General features: G+C 36.5%; 2 protein-coding genes across 2 annotated transcripts in view; one reads left to right on the top strand and one right to left on the bottom strand.

Moving 5' to 3' along the window:
• Positions 1 to 15,316, top strand: part of LOC100639096 (uncharacterized) — a 42,173-nt gene that overhangs the window by 12,626 nt on the left and 14,231 nt on the right. Inside the window, exons 15-40 of the mRNA XM_019993592.1 lie at positions 810 to 977; positions 2,651 to 2,830; positions 3,285 to 3,461; positions 3,848 to 4,015; positions 4,347 to 4,505; positions 4,687 to 4,857; positions 5,374 to 5,553; positions 5,809 to 5,976; positions 6,203 to 6,364; positions 6,480 to 6,665; positions 6,904 to 7,068; positions 7,437 to 7,619; positions 8,104 to 8,265; positions 8,542 to 8,709; positions 9,127 to 9,288; positions 9,671 to 9,841; positions 10,041 to 10,205; positions 10,442 to 10,609; positions 10,819 to 10,980; positions 11,125 to 11,286; positions 11,483 to 11,815; positions 12,073 to 12,231; positions 12,589 to 12,924; positions 13,229 to 13,396; positions 13,844 to 14,200; positions 15,045 to 15,203. Of these exons, the coding sequence (XP_019849151.1) occupies positions 810 to 977; positions 2,651 to 2,830; positions 3,285 to 3,461; positions 3,848 to 4,015; positions 4,347 to 4,505; positions 4,687 to 4,857; positions 5,374 to 5,553; positions 5,809 to 5,976; positions 6,203 to 6,364; positions 6,480 to 6,665; positions 6,904 to 7,068; positions 7,437 to 7,619; positions 8,104 to 8,265; positions 8,542 to 8,709; positions 9,127 to 9,288; positions 9,671 to 9,841; positions 10,041 to 10,205; positions 10,442 to 10,609; positions 10,819 to 10,980; positions 11,125 to 11,286; positions 11,483 to 11,815; positions 12,073 to 12,231; positions 12,589 to 12,924; positions 13,229 to 13,396; positions 13,844 to 14,200; positions 15,045 to 15,203 (4,899 nt within the window). The remainder of the gene's footprint in view (positions 1 to 809; positions 978 to 2,650; positions 2,831 to 3,284; positions 3,462 to 3,847; positions 4,016 to 4,346; positions 4,506 to 4,686; positions 4,858 to 5,373; positions 5,554 to 5,808; positions 5,977 to 6,202; positions 6,365 to 6,479; positions 6,666 to 6,903; positions 7,069 to 7,436; positions 7,620 to 8,103; positions 8,266 to 8,541; positions 8,710 to 9,126; positions 9,289 to 9,670; positions 9,842 to 10,040; positions 10,206 to 10,441; positions 10,610 to 10,818; positions 10,981 to 11,124; positions 11,287 to 11,482; positions 11,816 to 12,072; positions 12,232 to 12,588; positions 12,925 to 13,228; positions 13,397 to 13,843; positions 14,201 to 15,044; positions 15,204 to 15,316) is intronic.
• On the bottom strand, positions 1,101 to 2,176 carry LOC105316855 (olfactory receptor 7D2-like). The gene has a single exon (XM_011412088.2). It carries the CDS (start codon positions 2,164 to 2,166, stop codon positions 1,189 to 1,191), a length of 978 nt encoding a protein of 325 aa, XP_011410390.1. The 5' UTR covers positions 2,167 to 2,176; the 3' UTR covers positions 1,101 to 1,188.

Genomic DNA, 15,316 nt, shown 5'->3' with positions numbered 1-15,316 from the left:
GTTTATTTTTATTTTTATTTGGTCGAGTGATGGGCATATGTTTGTTTAAATATGGCGTGTGTGTGTGTGTATACTCAATGTACAATTTATTTGTGCAGTAAGCATGTGTTGTAGTCTTGTTTTTTATGCTCTATATAACCTTGAACAACAGCAATGATAATAATGATAATAATAAATAATAATAATAATAATAATAATAATAATAATAATAATAATAAATTAGTAATGGCAAGGCTCTCGATTGTATTGATCAATTGCTGATTTTTAGAGCCAATAGCATAATAAAAATTGGGGATGATTTTGGAGCCATTTTTTGGAACAAACCATGGGCTATAGCCTTGGGTATTTTTCAGGATTTTGACGTTTTCTTAAAATGGCTGTAACTTGAAAAATTAAAGTCGGAATCAGCTCAAACTTTCTACGCAGCATAAGGACATCAAAATGTATCAGAAAATGTAATAAAAATTGGGGGTGATTTTGGAGCCATTTTTTTTTTAAAACCATGGGCTATAGTACAGAGTATTTTTCAGAATTTTGGCGTTTTCTTAAAATGGCTGTAACTTGATAAATTAAAGTCGGAATCAGCTCAAACTTTCTACACAGCATAAGTACATCAAAATGTATCAGAAAATGTAATCAAAATTGTGGATGATTTTGGAGCCATTTTCTATTGAATTCTCAAAACTGCATGAGCTATAGGTTCTTCTTTATGTGGATTTACATAATCATGACGACCATGATGATGTAGTTATATGTACATGTACATGTACATAATACCTGTATCAGATGACTATCACATGATCCCCTAGGTGACTGTACTCCCGGTGATGTGAGACTACTGTTAGGTTTCGCTCTTAGTAATGAACGTGGACGTGTAGAGGTCTGCTATGATGGAGTGTGGGGAACTGTTAGTAGCGGTGGCTGGTCTGATAATGATGCTAAGGTTGTATGTAAGCAATTAGGATACTTCCCTTACGGTAAGTTATTAATAGTTATTGGTAGTTATTAGATAGTTATTAATATTTATTAATAGTTATTGATAATATTTAAGCTAAGAGACACTATCTTTTCAAAAATAATAATAACACATTCAAAACACATATTTTCTCTAAAATTTTAAGAAACTACTTTAGCAACAATATATCAATGAAATGGTAAAGATAATTAATGTCAGCCTTAACAAACTGTTTAATTATTAATGGGTACGACCCTTATCCTGGTCGAATGTTGTTTCATTTTAAATTTATTTCTAATCTTTTTCGTGAGTGAACCTATAAGTGACTTTATTTCCGGCCTGAAGTACAGCTGAATAAAAGGGTTGGTCATTATTATCGAATCATTAAAAGCTATGTTAACAAGATAGACATTATCTTGTAGAGGATAGATAGCAGAAATAAACCCTATGGTGTACCCAGGGAGTACTGTTATTATGAATGCTATTAGCATTGACCCAAATATGCCGAAAAGCCTCTTCTCTTTGGACAAGTACACGCCATCACTTCCAACCATTGTAGCCTGTTCCTTGATGAAGCCACGCGTGTAACAAAACGTCCAAATAGTCATAACAGCAATAGTGAGGTATATCGCTGAATATATTGATACGTTTAATGTAAGGTAGAACATGCTCGTGTTTTGGAAAATGTTAGTACAAATCCCGTAAGAAGAAAAGTACCCATATTGACCGATGCCGTAGAAAGGGGTTGTGTTTATCATGGAGCCCAGTAACCATAGTGTTATAGTGAGTATCAAGGCTACTCTTGGCGTCATGAACTCCTTGTGAAAGTGAGGCTTGACTATGAACAGAAACCGATCAAAAGAGATGGCTGATAGTGTCATTGCTATGATCAAGGCACTGTTCCAGTACGTATAAGCGACTATGATGCATATCTGGTTCTTTCCTTGAGGAGTTATACCAAAGATCCATTCTTTGGCTCCTATTGCAATGGAGAAGAGCAATAGAGAGAATGAGACGTTGAGATTAGCCAGCAAGTGAGATGTGAAGAACATTGTCGACGATTTGGTCCAGGACTTCTTTTCATAGAGCGTCACTAGTAGGACTCCTATATTAGCTATTATCCCAATGACTGCTTCAATGCCCAGTATTGCTGAAAATACAGGAGCATTGATATCTCCAGTTAGAAGAAAGTCAGTAGAGTTTAATGACATAGTAGAAAATGATTGTATTCTCCTTTCAAAGAAAATTTAAGTATTTGTATAGACTATGGGCTACGAGAGGCAGTTCCTGTTTATTATGGTGCTGAGAGAATCATAACTGTGGAAGCCTCTTTAGTCTCAGTTTAGCACTTACAATCCTGTACAAATGGAGACTTTATTATTGCTCTAACCACCAATATAGAATCTGTTTTATTTTGAGCATTCCTCAAGGCTGTATCACTAAAATATACATGTAACTCCATCTGTATTTCTTGCTGTGTAATATGTACAGTGTATCAGAAAATGTAGTAAAAATACGGAATTGTTTTTTTTGACAGTGTCCTGTACTACTTACTGATAGCACAGGCTTCTTAATCAAATTTTTGAGCAACTTAAATTTTGTTTAGAAAGTTTATACATGCATGTACACAATATATTGTTGTTTCTACACAATTTATCTTATTATTTTTGTTGTTGTTTTTATTTATTTTTCTAGTGGCTCTCCCAAGATCAAATGGCTTTTATGGTCGAGGTCCGTTCAGTCAACCCATTCCACTTCATGGTGTTGGGTGCTTTGGACAAGAAGACAAGTTATTGGACTGTGGCTTTCTGCCACGCCCCTTGGTGGGAGTGACCCATTCTAACGATGCTGGAGTCGACTGCTTCACTTTTAATGGTAAGTACTACAATTACCATGCAGCAGTTATTTCTGTGGATTTAGTACTTGGTGGTATCTTAGCTCCTAGTGGGACATAGAATTTGTGGGTTTAATTTTTCGTGATTAACAGCTTGTGGCATACCGTATAGGGGTTATATTTCACTGGTAATAAATTTCACGAATTTTGCGTTTTTGTTAAATTCGCGAAATTAAATTCCACAAAAGAGGTGTGACACACTAGTAAAAATGGCTGCAGAAGGTAAGATTTGCGAAAATTTATACCAACAAATGGCAAATCTGAACAAATTTGCGAAATTTTATACCAACAAAATAAAACCCCTATACGGTATCCCAAAGCCATCAAAACTGCAAAATAAAGGGCCATAAAAATAACATATTTCTGCCTCACTCACTCTCTCTCTCTCTCTCATCTACTTACATTTATTTATGTATTTATATGCTCTCATTACAGGCACTGCTAATTCACCTAACTGTACAGCTGGTTCCTTGAGATTGGTGGGTGGGGCTAATGAACACGAGGGTCGCGTTGAGGTCTGTCTTAGCGGTGAATGGGGCACTGTTTGTGATGATAGCTTCGGCCCTAACTCTGCTAATGTCATTTGTAACCAGTTAGGATTCTCAAGATATGGTACGTACAATGTACAATGTATATCCGTACACATGTAGTAATATTAGTAGCATAATACATGTATCTGAGTCCCTTGAAATCTGCCTTCAAGCTTACATTGTAATTGGCACATGTTAATTGAGGAACATTTTGATTGTTAAAAACCTTAAGTACCTCTGAAATGAGGACATCTCTCTGTATTAAGGACAGGTAGTGTGGGCCCAATGGTGTCCTTAATAAAGAGGCTACACTGTACATGTATTAAGGACAGGTAGTGTGGGTCCAATGGCGTCCTTAATAAAGAGGCTACACTGTACATGTATTAAGGACAGGTAGCGTGGGCCCAATGGTGTCCTTAATAAAGAGGCTCCACATTATACATTATATCTATTATTAATCATATGCAGGTGCTGTTGCATTACCTCGTTCATATTATGGCGAGGGTAATGGGAGTATATTTCTTGATGATTTATCGTGTACTGGTCATGAGAAGAACTGGTGGGAGTGTACCTCATATACCGCAAACCATAACTGTAGACATATTGAGGATGCTTCAGTCAGGTGTCAGCCCAAAGGTAAGGAATCTTCTCCTTCCCTCCTACCCTCTCTTTACTGTAGACTCTACACATGCATATGTACATACAGGTACATGAAGTAGTGGACATCTTAAATTCACTACTTTGTCAATTGTTAATGAACTACTTTTATGTTCAAAGAATTTTAGATAATTAGGAATACTTTTTGGCCCAAATGACCTTTTGTCCTATTCCACTAAACACATTCTTTTTCTCCTTTGTTCACTCTATTTTCATCTCAATACTTCTTATTTTACTCTCTCTTTCTCTCTCTCTCTCTCTCTCTCTCTCTCTCTCTCTTCTCCATTGTCTCCCCCTTCCCCTCCCCTAGCATGTGACCACGGTGCCGTTAGGTTAGCTGATGGTACTAACGAACTAGAAGGACGCCTTGAAGTCTGTATTGATGGAGCCTGGGGCACTGTGTGTCATGATTTCTGGACCGGCATTGATGCACAAGTGGTCTGTCGCCAGCTTGGCTACTTGGGAACATGTAAGAACGTAATAATTGACACATCAAGTACATGTACATGACAACATGTATCATGTGATGATTATTGTAAACTTAAAAATTTTTAACTGCATCTTGTTTTTTTTAATTGTAATTTCCTGCTATTTTAATATTAAACATTGTCAATGACTTTGAATTAATATTTGTATCTCATTATTTCTAGTTGCCCTTGGATACAACAGCGCATTCTTTGGCCAGGGGACTGGTCCTATTGTGATGGATGACCTTCGTTGTGTTGGTAATGAGTCCAGAATTATTGACTGTCCGTTTGATGTACACACTGCTGACTGTTCTCACCTGTTTGACGTCGGAGTCAAGTGTTACCCTGATGAAGGTAAGGGAGAGAGAGAGAGAGAGAGAGAGAGAGAGAGAGAGAGAGAGAGAGAGAGAGAGAGAGGGAGGGAGGGAGAAAGCCGTGTTATTTGTACAAGATTACCTCCTGGATGAACTTAGTTTTTAACAATTTACTTAACTCTAGCTCCTACATGCATTTTTGAAAAAATTATGCATGTATGTACTTAATGAAGTTGCTGTATGCATTCAAATTTTCAAGTGTTTAAAATTTCGTGTTTTCAATGAAATGTGCTCAAAAGTTAATATTCGCGTGAGCTAATTTTCATGTTCTGGCCATAGTCTACATACAATAGAATGGCATTAGAGGTGGTTTAAATTTTGTGGATTTAAGGGGGGGGGGGCACGAAAATAACGGAATTTAATGCACCTCAAAAATTAATATGCGTACGGTTATGAAATTGACTTAAGCTGTCCCCTTCTTTTGATTGTTATACTACATTGTACATGTACAGTACAAAAATGTATTCATCTCATATTTTATTCTCTCATTCTGTAGGTTCAGCTACCAATACATCAGTATGTAAGTTAGGAGACACTAGACTAGTTAATGGATCAAAGCCAAATGAAGGGCGAGTTGAGGTCTGCATTGATAACGTATGGGGCACTGTCTGTGACGACAGGTTCCAACCTCCTGATGCTATCATTGTCTGTAGACAGTTAGGATACTCTGATTTAGGTACAGCACAGTACATGTACATCTATAGAATGTATGGAGTGTAAAAATTGGCTTTCCAAAGATTAATTTGATAGTTTACATGTAAATTTTGTTTATAAACTAGCTTTTCAACACATACCATAAAAATTTGGGCAAAGTTCAATTTGCTCAAATTTTACTGAACCTACCTATTAGCATGGCAAGAATGAATTTATTTAATCTATTCATCACTTTAATTATTATTATAATATTATTAATTATAATGCATAATTACAGGGGCTACCCCGGTTCCTGGTGCTGCCTATGGTAGAGGCACTGGCCCTATATACATGGACAATACTTATTGTTTTGGTGACGAGGACTGGCTCCTCGACTGTGCCTTTGATCCACACACGGCAGACTGTCATCACGGAAGAGATGTAGGAGTTATTTGTTCAGTACCAGGTACAGTATAGGTTTTAGATTATGTTGTATGTGCTTTGATTTTTTGTTACTGTAGTGTTTGCTTTATAATTTTTTTTTCTCTCTTTTACATTTATTATTGTTCTCTCTCTCTCTCCCTCCCTCTCTCTCTCTCCCTCTCCCCCCCCCCCTCTCTCTCTTTCTCTTTCTCCCTCTTTCTCTCTCTCTCTCTCTCTTTCTCTCTCTCTCTCTCTCTCTTTCTCTCCAGATGAGTGTAAAACTGGTGACATTAGGTTGGTGAATGGATCAGTTCCAACTGAAGGACGTATTGAGATATGTGTTGATGGTGTTTGGGGTACCATCACTTCCATTGATTTCGATCACAGAGACGCTAGAGTTGCCTGTACACAGTTAGGATATGATGGCAGATGTAAGCCAATTATAAGTACCATTACATTGTAGTACATGTACGTGCATATACACATATAAGTTTTATCTGTCAAATTTTTATAAAAATTCCCCAAATTTTTTTTTCTCAATTACAGATGCAGTTACATATGGATTCAATACTTTCTCCTATTTTGGTGATGGGATTGGCCCAGTCCACATGCACAATTTGGCTTGTGTTGGTAATGAGCCATCACTATTGAACTGCACTTATGATAGGTTAAACCCCTTGATTATTAACCCTCACATTGCTGATGCTGGAGTCCGCTGCTTCAATACATCAAGTGAGAAATCATTAATTATATTTATCATTATTTTTATTACATTCATGGATTAATTTTTTGATTTAATTTTTATGATTATGAGAGAGAGAGAGAGAGAGAAATAAGGACAAATGTTAATGACAATAATAATAATAATGATAATAAGAATTAAAATATCTGATTTACTTGCAAGCATCAATTATTGTACTTTAATTTTTACTCTCTCTCTCTCTTTCTCTCTCTCCCCCTCTCTCCCCAGTTCCTGCTTGTACTCCTGGTGATATAAGACTAGTCAATGGTAGCTCTCCATCTGAAGGACGTGTTGAGATGTGTATGGACAATGTCTGGGGAACACTCTGTGGTATTATTTGGCTTGAAATAGACTCACTCGTCGTTTGTAGACAACTTGGATACAACGACTATGGTGTGTTTAATAACCTACATTTATACATGTATATACATGTATACATATTATATATGTATTATATATTATTATTATTATATTATATACATGTATGTATATTTTATGCATGTATATTGTAGTACATGTACATGTGAATATGTTATTGTATTGTATATTCCAAAATAAATTACAACATTAAATTGTTAATTTTAGTAAAATCGCATCTTTTTTTTACCTATGAAAAAATGCTATTAATTTTTGAACTAAATATGTACAATTTGTATTAAAATTTTGTAACCATTTACATTTAATTAACGAAATATACATGTGCAATATTTTTATTATTTTTAAAAATAACTTATATTACTATTATTTTCATTTTATTCCAGCTGCACTGACTCTACCCGGTGGTAGCTATGGTCTTGGTGTTAACGCCAGTAACGCCTCCAGTGTCCCAATATACCTCACTCCGCTGTGCAACGGTACTGAAAAACGGCTACTTGACTGTGAACACTATCAGGTAGCTGTTTGTAACCACGGACATGATACTGCACTGAGGTGCTTCAATTCTGGTAAGAACAATTGATTATCTTTTTTGTCTTTTAATTGTAATTATGGCATTTGAATCGCAATAATTACAAAGAGAGAATTTTTTATTTTTTGTAATACATATACGTGCCCTTATGTTGGGTATTCACTTTAAGCTGATTCTGATCAAATTAGACTTTTTATGAATTTTTAAAGTTGCTCAAAAATTGGACCAATGACCAAAGGCTATAGCCTTTGGTCATTGGTCTAATATGGCCAAATTTGACAAGTAAAGAATTCTTGATTTTTATAATTTTTTCTGATACATATACATGTCCTTATGTTTTGTATCAAGTTTGAGCTTATTCTGAGCAAAATTGGATTTTTTAACGAATTTTTAAAGTTGCTCCAGATGCCATGTACTGTATTGTAGTGCTTGTCAGCTCATGAAGCTCATGCTGTTTAGCTCACTTAGCATGGTTTGGAGGAAACCCCAAGTGTATTTATTAATATTGTTTCCATTCATAGACTCCTGTACTGAGGGTGCCCTCCGTTTGGTTAATGGTAGCTCAATGAATGAGGGACGCATTGAAATCTGTCAGCACAACATTTGGGGCACCATTTGCGATGACTTCATTTCTAGAGTCGATGCTAGAGTCGTGTGTAGAAATCTTGGACTTAATGAAAGATGTAAGTCATTCATTATCAATACTTAATTATTCAACCCTCGATCCGATCTGAATATAATAACAAAAGTTACAATTTCAAGAAGAATTTAATATGGTGATATAATGATTGAAATGTAATTGCTAATTTTAATGTATTTGCATTTAATTTTGCAGCCATGTTGCATTAAGAATAGCAGTTTTATTTTGAAAGTTTTTTAGCTCTACATGTACAACATCTTTATAATTAATTTTTTCCATTTCTCCCCCTCCCTCCCTCCCCCTCTCTCTCTCTCTACAGATGCTGTATCATTTGTTGGTGGCTATTTTGGTGTTGGAACTGGGCCTATTCACATGGACGATGTACAGTGTGCTGGCACGGAGACGAAACTAATAGACTGTGAACACGACAGTTCGACTGACGACTGTGGGCGCAATGAAGATGCTGGTGTAGCCTGTTATAATCAGAGTAAGTTCTATTGTCCTTATGTACATGAACCATATAGCGGGTTTACATGTATTTCGAGTATAATAATAATTTTCACGAATGGCCTGTATCTGGAAGATCACGGGATTAATTTTCGCGAATTGCCACTTTTCTGCCATCTTGTACCATATTAAATTGATTTTCAAGGAAGTTAATTTCGCGAATCTTCAAAAATCTACGAAATTTATTATCCTCGAAATAAATTTGCTATACGGTATACACATATACATGTAGGTTCACATGCATGCATAGTGATATGTACATATACATTTATATTATACAGTGTATTTGTATTGGCAATTTTGACATAATGAATCATAAATCTCACATACAGCTGTATAAAGATGATATATCTTTATATTTTTGATTTAACGTACTTTCATCTTCTTTATTTCTCAGGTCAGTGTACCACTGGTGACGTGCGACTGGTTAATGGTAACAACACGTACGAGGGTCGACTGGAGTTGTGTTCTGCCGGTATATGGGGAACTGTCTGTAGCTTTGGGTTTGGTTTAGCCGAGGCTATAGTCGTGTGCACTCAACTCAATTTAACATCAACTTGTAAGTACATCACTGCATATAAGACATACAGTATATTGAACTAATTGTGTGCTGGTATTACTTATGCTGTATGTAATATATACGTACATGTATACAATTATACATGTATGTGTGGTAAATGATTTTGATAGTTTTTGAGTATTGTGCTTCAGAAAAACATGCAAATTTTGATTCAAGACCATTCATGCAACCAAGATTACCTACCTCTCAAAAAACACTTTTAATTTTTATTATGCATTGTCTGATGCACAATGGAGCTGATGAGACATTTACATATACATGTACAAATTAATTTCTATCTGATTGATGCCTTTATTTTTTATTAATTTTCCCAATTTTATAACTATTATGCGCACTCTCTCTCTTCCTCTCTTTTCTACAGATGCTGTACCGTTTGTTAATAGTTATTATGGGCGTGGCTCCAGTGAGATTGTTGCTAGTTCTATGAGTTGTTTCGGTACTGAGCGAAGACTCACTAGCTGTCGGTACTCAGTCACAGCTGCAGCGTCATGTTCACACTTCCAGGATGCAGGCGTGGCCTGTTACCCCACAGGTAATGATTGTACATGTACAAGTACATGTTGATTCTCTTATATATGCTCTGTAAAAAAGTTTGAGTTCATTCTAATTTTTCCAATTTTTTATTTTTGATCATTTTTAGAAAAGATTAAAATTTCTGAGAAAAATCATTCCTATTTTTTATATTTTGTCCACTGTATTGTACCCTTTTTCTCCTTTTTTTCCTAATATAGCCCAGTGTAATACAACTGGTCTAACGAGACTGGTCAACGGTCAGAATCAGTACGAGGGTCGTGTTGAGATTTGTTTAAATGGTGTCTGGGGAACTGTTGAAGATGATCGCTTTAGTACTCAGGAAGCAGCTGTTGTCTGTCGCTCTCTTGGCTACCCAACCATTGGTAAGGATTGTAGCACAATGTACATGTTCAGTATAGTCTCTCTTAATGGACACTCTCTATAGTGTACACCTCCATTTAACGAACAGCACCTAGTGTATCAATTACATTCCTTAGCGTATAAAATAACCTCCACATAAAGGACACCTCTGTATAACAGAGCAACTTTTTTCCCAAAGTGTCCATTATTTTGTATATTTAAATTATACAAAAAAAATATAATTTTTTTTGTTTTGTAGGAGCTGAGCCTTTGCCAAGGGCATATTTTGGTCCTGGGAATGGAAGGCTACAAATGACATTGCTAAGTTGTACTGGGAATGAGAACAACCTCACAGCATGTCCTTATAACAATGTACTGACCACTGCTCATCATTTTGAAGATGTTGGAGTGAGATGCTATTCTGGGGGTATGTACATCTATTGTACATGTACATGCATGATTATACTTATTTTATATATATATTTATTTTAATATTGTTTTTATTTTTTGAGCTGCTTTCTTCTCTCATATATTTTCGCCTTTTTTCCCTTTCATTTTGTTTCTTACTGAATCATGTAAACTTTTTCCTCCCTCTTCCCCCCCTCTCTCTCTCTCCCTTTCTTCTTCTCTCCACAGGTCAATGTACTAATGGTTCTATAAGACTCTCTGATGGTGAGACTGATCTGGAAGGACGTGTTGAGGTCTGTTCTCAAGGAGTCTGGGGCACCGTCTCTCGTTTTGGCTGGACCTCACTCACTGCTAGAGTAGCTTGCCGTCAACTAGGATATTCAGATAAAAGTAAGGCACAGGCAATTTTATGAATGAATGTTCTTACAATTTTTTTTCCATTTCGCGAGAACTCGAATAATATTAATAAAATTTGTGTTGATGACAAATTGAGGATCGTTATATTATTTATTTATTTATTTATTTATTTTGTAGTTGGTTTTGTTATTCCAGTGCGACCAGGTATAGGTCCAGTAGCTATTAACAGTATTAATTGTGATGGAGATGAGCCTTCAATCTTTAATTGCACTTACACCACTAACTCACGTATAATCGCCCACCAGTTCGATGTTGGGATCAAGTGCTACAATATAACAGGTATTTATATACACATGTACTGCATGAAGTAGTTTTTAATTATCCTCAATCATTTTATAATCATAGATATTTTACCATCATATAATTATGCAAATTATTTATACATAAATTTCTTATTTTTAATCTCGGTCGCTAATTATATTCAAATATTGATCCGTTTAAATATCATAATAGCTATCTAACTTGTTTCCTACAGTACCAGGCCAGTGTACAAACGGTGCTGTTCGACTAATAGGCAGTTATACACCAATGGAAGGTCGAGTTGAAGTCTGTGCCAATGGTATTTGGCAAATGGTCTGTGACACCCAATGGAGTCAGGCCGACGGTAACGTGGTCTGTCGCCAACTGGGCTACGGAGCGTTTGGTAATCGAGTCCGTTATGCTTCTTTTTATGGACACAGTAATAATGGGTTCTTGCTTGGTAGTGTTCGCTGCTCTGGGTTCGAAGATAAGCTTGTGGATTGTCCTGTTGTTGCTAATCCTCAATGCACTGTGCTCCGATCAGCCGGCGTACAGTGCTCAAACAAGAGTAAGTAGGGCTACTGCGTATTGGGGGAAAATTTCGATGGTTGCATGGTTAAATTTTAATGGGTCATCCAGTTAAATTTTTTTGGGGTCATCCAATAAAATTTTAGTCATTTAAAATTAATAGATCATCATAAGTATATTTTTTGTTTTGGGCTGCAAATGCATGTACATGTAAATGTTTTGTGATGTACATGTGGTCATCTAATTAATCATTTTATGAACAATTTTGACTGCTCGTTTTAATTCTTTTATTTTTAGGTTGTGAGGATGGTGACATTCGTCTTGTTGGTGGATCTAATGATAATGAAGGAAGAGTTGAAGTGTGTATTGGTGGAGTGTGGGGCACTGTCTGCAGTAGACAATGGGAAACAACTGATGCTCGTGTGGTCTGTGGTCAATTAGGATACTCAAACTTCAGTAAGTATAACTCCCAATGGTACTGTGGAGCAGATTTTGGCGAAGTAAAATTTTTTATAAATTTTGAAATAAAATTTCATTTGTCAAAATTTTATTCTCTGACTTTGTGTGATGGACAATAGCAGTGTTACATGTACATGTAGTGTAGTGTAATAGATGCAACCTTTTTGAATACTTGATGCTTTGCTTGAGGAAATAAATTTGATTGATTGTCTTACTTAATTTTGGTTTATTTGTGAAATATAGATGTAGTTATACACGTCTGCTCATGTTAGTTTGTTAATAATACATTTACAATTAATAAGTTTCTAACCTTTCATGATATTATTTATAAATTGTCTAAATTCCCACCCACAGCTGCTGTAGCAATATACAACGCTTATTATGGCCTTGGATCCGGCCCAATATTAATGAACTCACTCCAGTGCACGGGGAATGAGGACAAACTTATTAACTGTGACTACTCAAATATTATATTCAACTGTAACCACGGGTTAGATGCTGGCGTCAAGTGTTTTAACTCAACCAGCGACGGAGTGTGTGACTTGGGAGATGTTAGACTAGTGGGTGGAGCTTACAAGGAAGAAGGAAGAGTGGAGGTTTGTTTCAATGGTCAGTGGGGGACCGTCTGTGATGAGCGTTGGGACGTTCTTGATGCCACTACCACTTGCAGTCAGCTAGGATATCAACCAAGTGAGTTAATTGTGTCAAGTTGTATATTTTAAAAAGCTAAGCCAAACACTTTGTAGCACATAAAGAAACTGCGGGCTATCATAGTACAGGGTATTTGGTCGAAATTGACTAGGAGAGAGTTCTTCATTTTTGTTACATTTTCTGTGCATGTTCTAGAAAGTTTGAACTAATTCCAATCAATATCGGATTTTTTAAGAAATTTTTAAACTTGCTCAAATGCATGCACATTTGTAAGATCCTGTAACATTATTATAGTTTTTTTTCTCTCTTCTTTCTTTCTCTCATTTACTTCCTTTATCATTAGTTGGTAGAGCATTCACTAGTTCATTCTTTCCTCCTGGCAATGGCTCTATATTTATGAACAATTTGGACTGTTTTGGTTCTGAAGGATACCTTGCCCACTGCCCCTATCAGGACAATATTGCTGACTGTACTCATGCCAGTGAAGCTGGAGTCAGATGCTACCTTCCTGGTAAATTTATTTATTTTACTTTTATATTTAATCTTATATACACAGAAGGAGCCTTTTTGTAAAATAATGTACATGTGTACTTGTATCTGTACCTTTTGTGATTTGTACACTTGTGTCTCCTGTCTATATACTTGTGTCTCCTGTCTGATAATTTCTATGTGTACTGGTATATAAATGTACATGTACTTGTACTTGTGTAGTTGTTATTATGTCATGTTAAGACTACAAGTACAAGTCCATTTTATTCATACACCTCTTTTTACTAGTAGTTGCATTTCTTTATTTAATTCTATTTCTACATCTTTTCTCTTTGTCTTGTGATCTCATTTACTTTTTTGTATCATCAACTCTTCTCTCTCTCCCTCCCTCCCTCCCTCCCTTTCCCCCCTCTCTCTCCCCCCCTCTCTCTCCCCCTCTCTTTCTCCCCCTCTCTTTCTTTACCCTCAGATAACTGTACTAATGGTCAAATCAGATTATTCAGCAACAGATTTGTCAATTATTCAGTCGATGGAAGAATAGGACGACTAGAGTATTGTTACGAGGGAGTATGGTCATCAATCAGTGCTTTCATATGGAACAGTTTACAATCAAGAATAGCCTGTAGGGAGCTAGGCTTCAGTGATTCCCTGTCACCAACATATGTTCAAAATATAAACTTTGGTCCAGTTCATGGTCCCAATGTATATGTCTTTTGTCGTGGATTGTTCCCTTCTTTGAGTAATTGTACAGTTGCTCCAGCTGATGTAGTGTCACCGTTTTATACCGCTCCTACTCCTTATGTCTACCTTTATTGCCCTCGGCCACGTAAGTACATGCATACATTGTACATGTACATTACAGTAAGCATTAATATTAGAATATTTCAGTTGTATTTGTGTGTGTGTGTGTGTGTGTGTGTGTGTGTGTGTGTGTGTGTGTGTGTGTGTGTGTGTGTGTGTGTGTGTGTGTGTGTGTGTGTGTGTGTACCAATTTTAGAAGTGAAAGATTAAGTTTTTAATGGATGTATGTACTACATGTACATACCGTATTTCCTTAAATAAAAGCCCGGGCGTCTATTTCCTAAAATGGTATTTGGACCTCGAAAAAATATATAAAAATAAAATAAAAAAGCTTGGGCCTAGCGGGATTCGAACCCGTGATCTCATGCTTTTGACTTCTGGAACTTCAGACATTATCCACTAGACTACTGAGACACCCCTAAGCTCATGTTGCGTATTTATATTTAAATTGTACTGCTACCCCGGCGTTTATTCGAATGCGGCTTCTATTTAAGGATTTACGGTACATGTACAATGTATATGGTGTGAAAGTTTTATTTGTCATAGTGCAAGTATGAAATAATCTTTTTATTGGAAATTTTGTGAATTACAATATCTTGCATATACATGTACATGTGTACATGTGTGCATGCCTTAAAATTGTTAATTTTTATGTCTTTTCTTTTACTCCTTAATTTTTACTGTATTATTTGCTCTCTCTCCTTCTCTCTCCCCCCCTCCTCTGTCTCTCCCACCCTCTCTCCCCCCCTCTCTCTCCCCCCCCTCTCTCCCCCCTCTCTCTTTCCCCCCTCTCTCTCTCCCCCCCCTCTCTCTCCCCTCCTCTCTCTCCCCTCCTCTCTCCCCCCCCTCTCTCTCTCTTGTCCTTACAGCATGTAATGATGGTGACATTAGGCTGGTCAATGGCTCGGTTCCTCATCGAGGACGAATAGAAATATGTATCAACAACACTTGGGGAACAATAAGTGATGACAGGTGGTCTTACGCTGACGGACAAGTTGCATGTAGACAACTGGGATATTCTGATCAAGGTCAGGGTTTAGATTTTTATTCTCGGGGGGCCCTCTCAAGCTATATTGCCCCGGCCACCTGAATATTTCTATGCATGTAAAGTAAAAATCTATTCATTTTCTATACAGTTCAT

This window comes from Amphimedon queenslandica, unplaced genomic scaffold, assembly GCF_000090795.2.
Source record: "Amphimedon queenslandica unplaced genomic scaffold, v1.1 AMPQUscaffold_13491, whole genome shotgun sequence".
Lineage (NCBI taxonomy): Eukaryota > Metazoa > Porifera > Demospongiae > Haplosclerida > Niphatidae > Amphimedon > Amphimedon queenslandica.
Note: the sequence above shows the minus strand (reverse complement) of the source record. Positions and strands in the feature narration are given on the sequence as shown.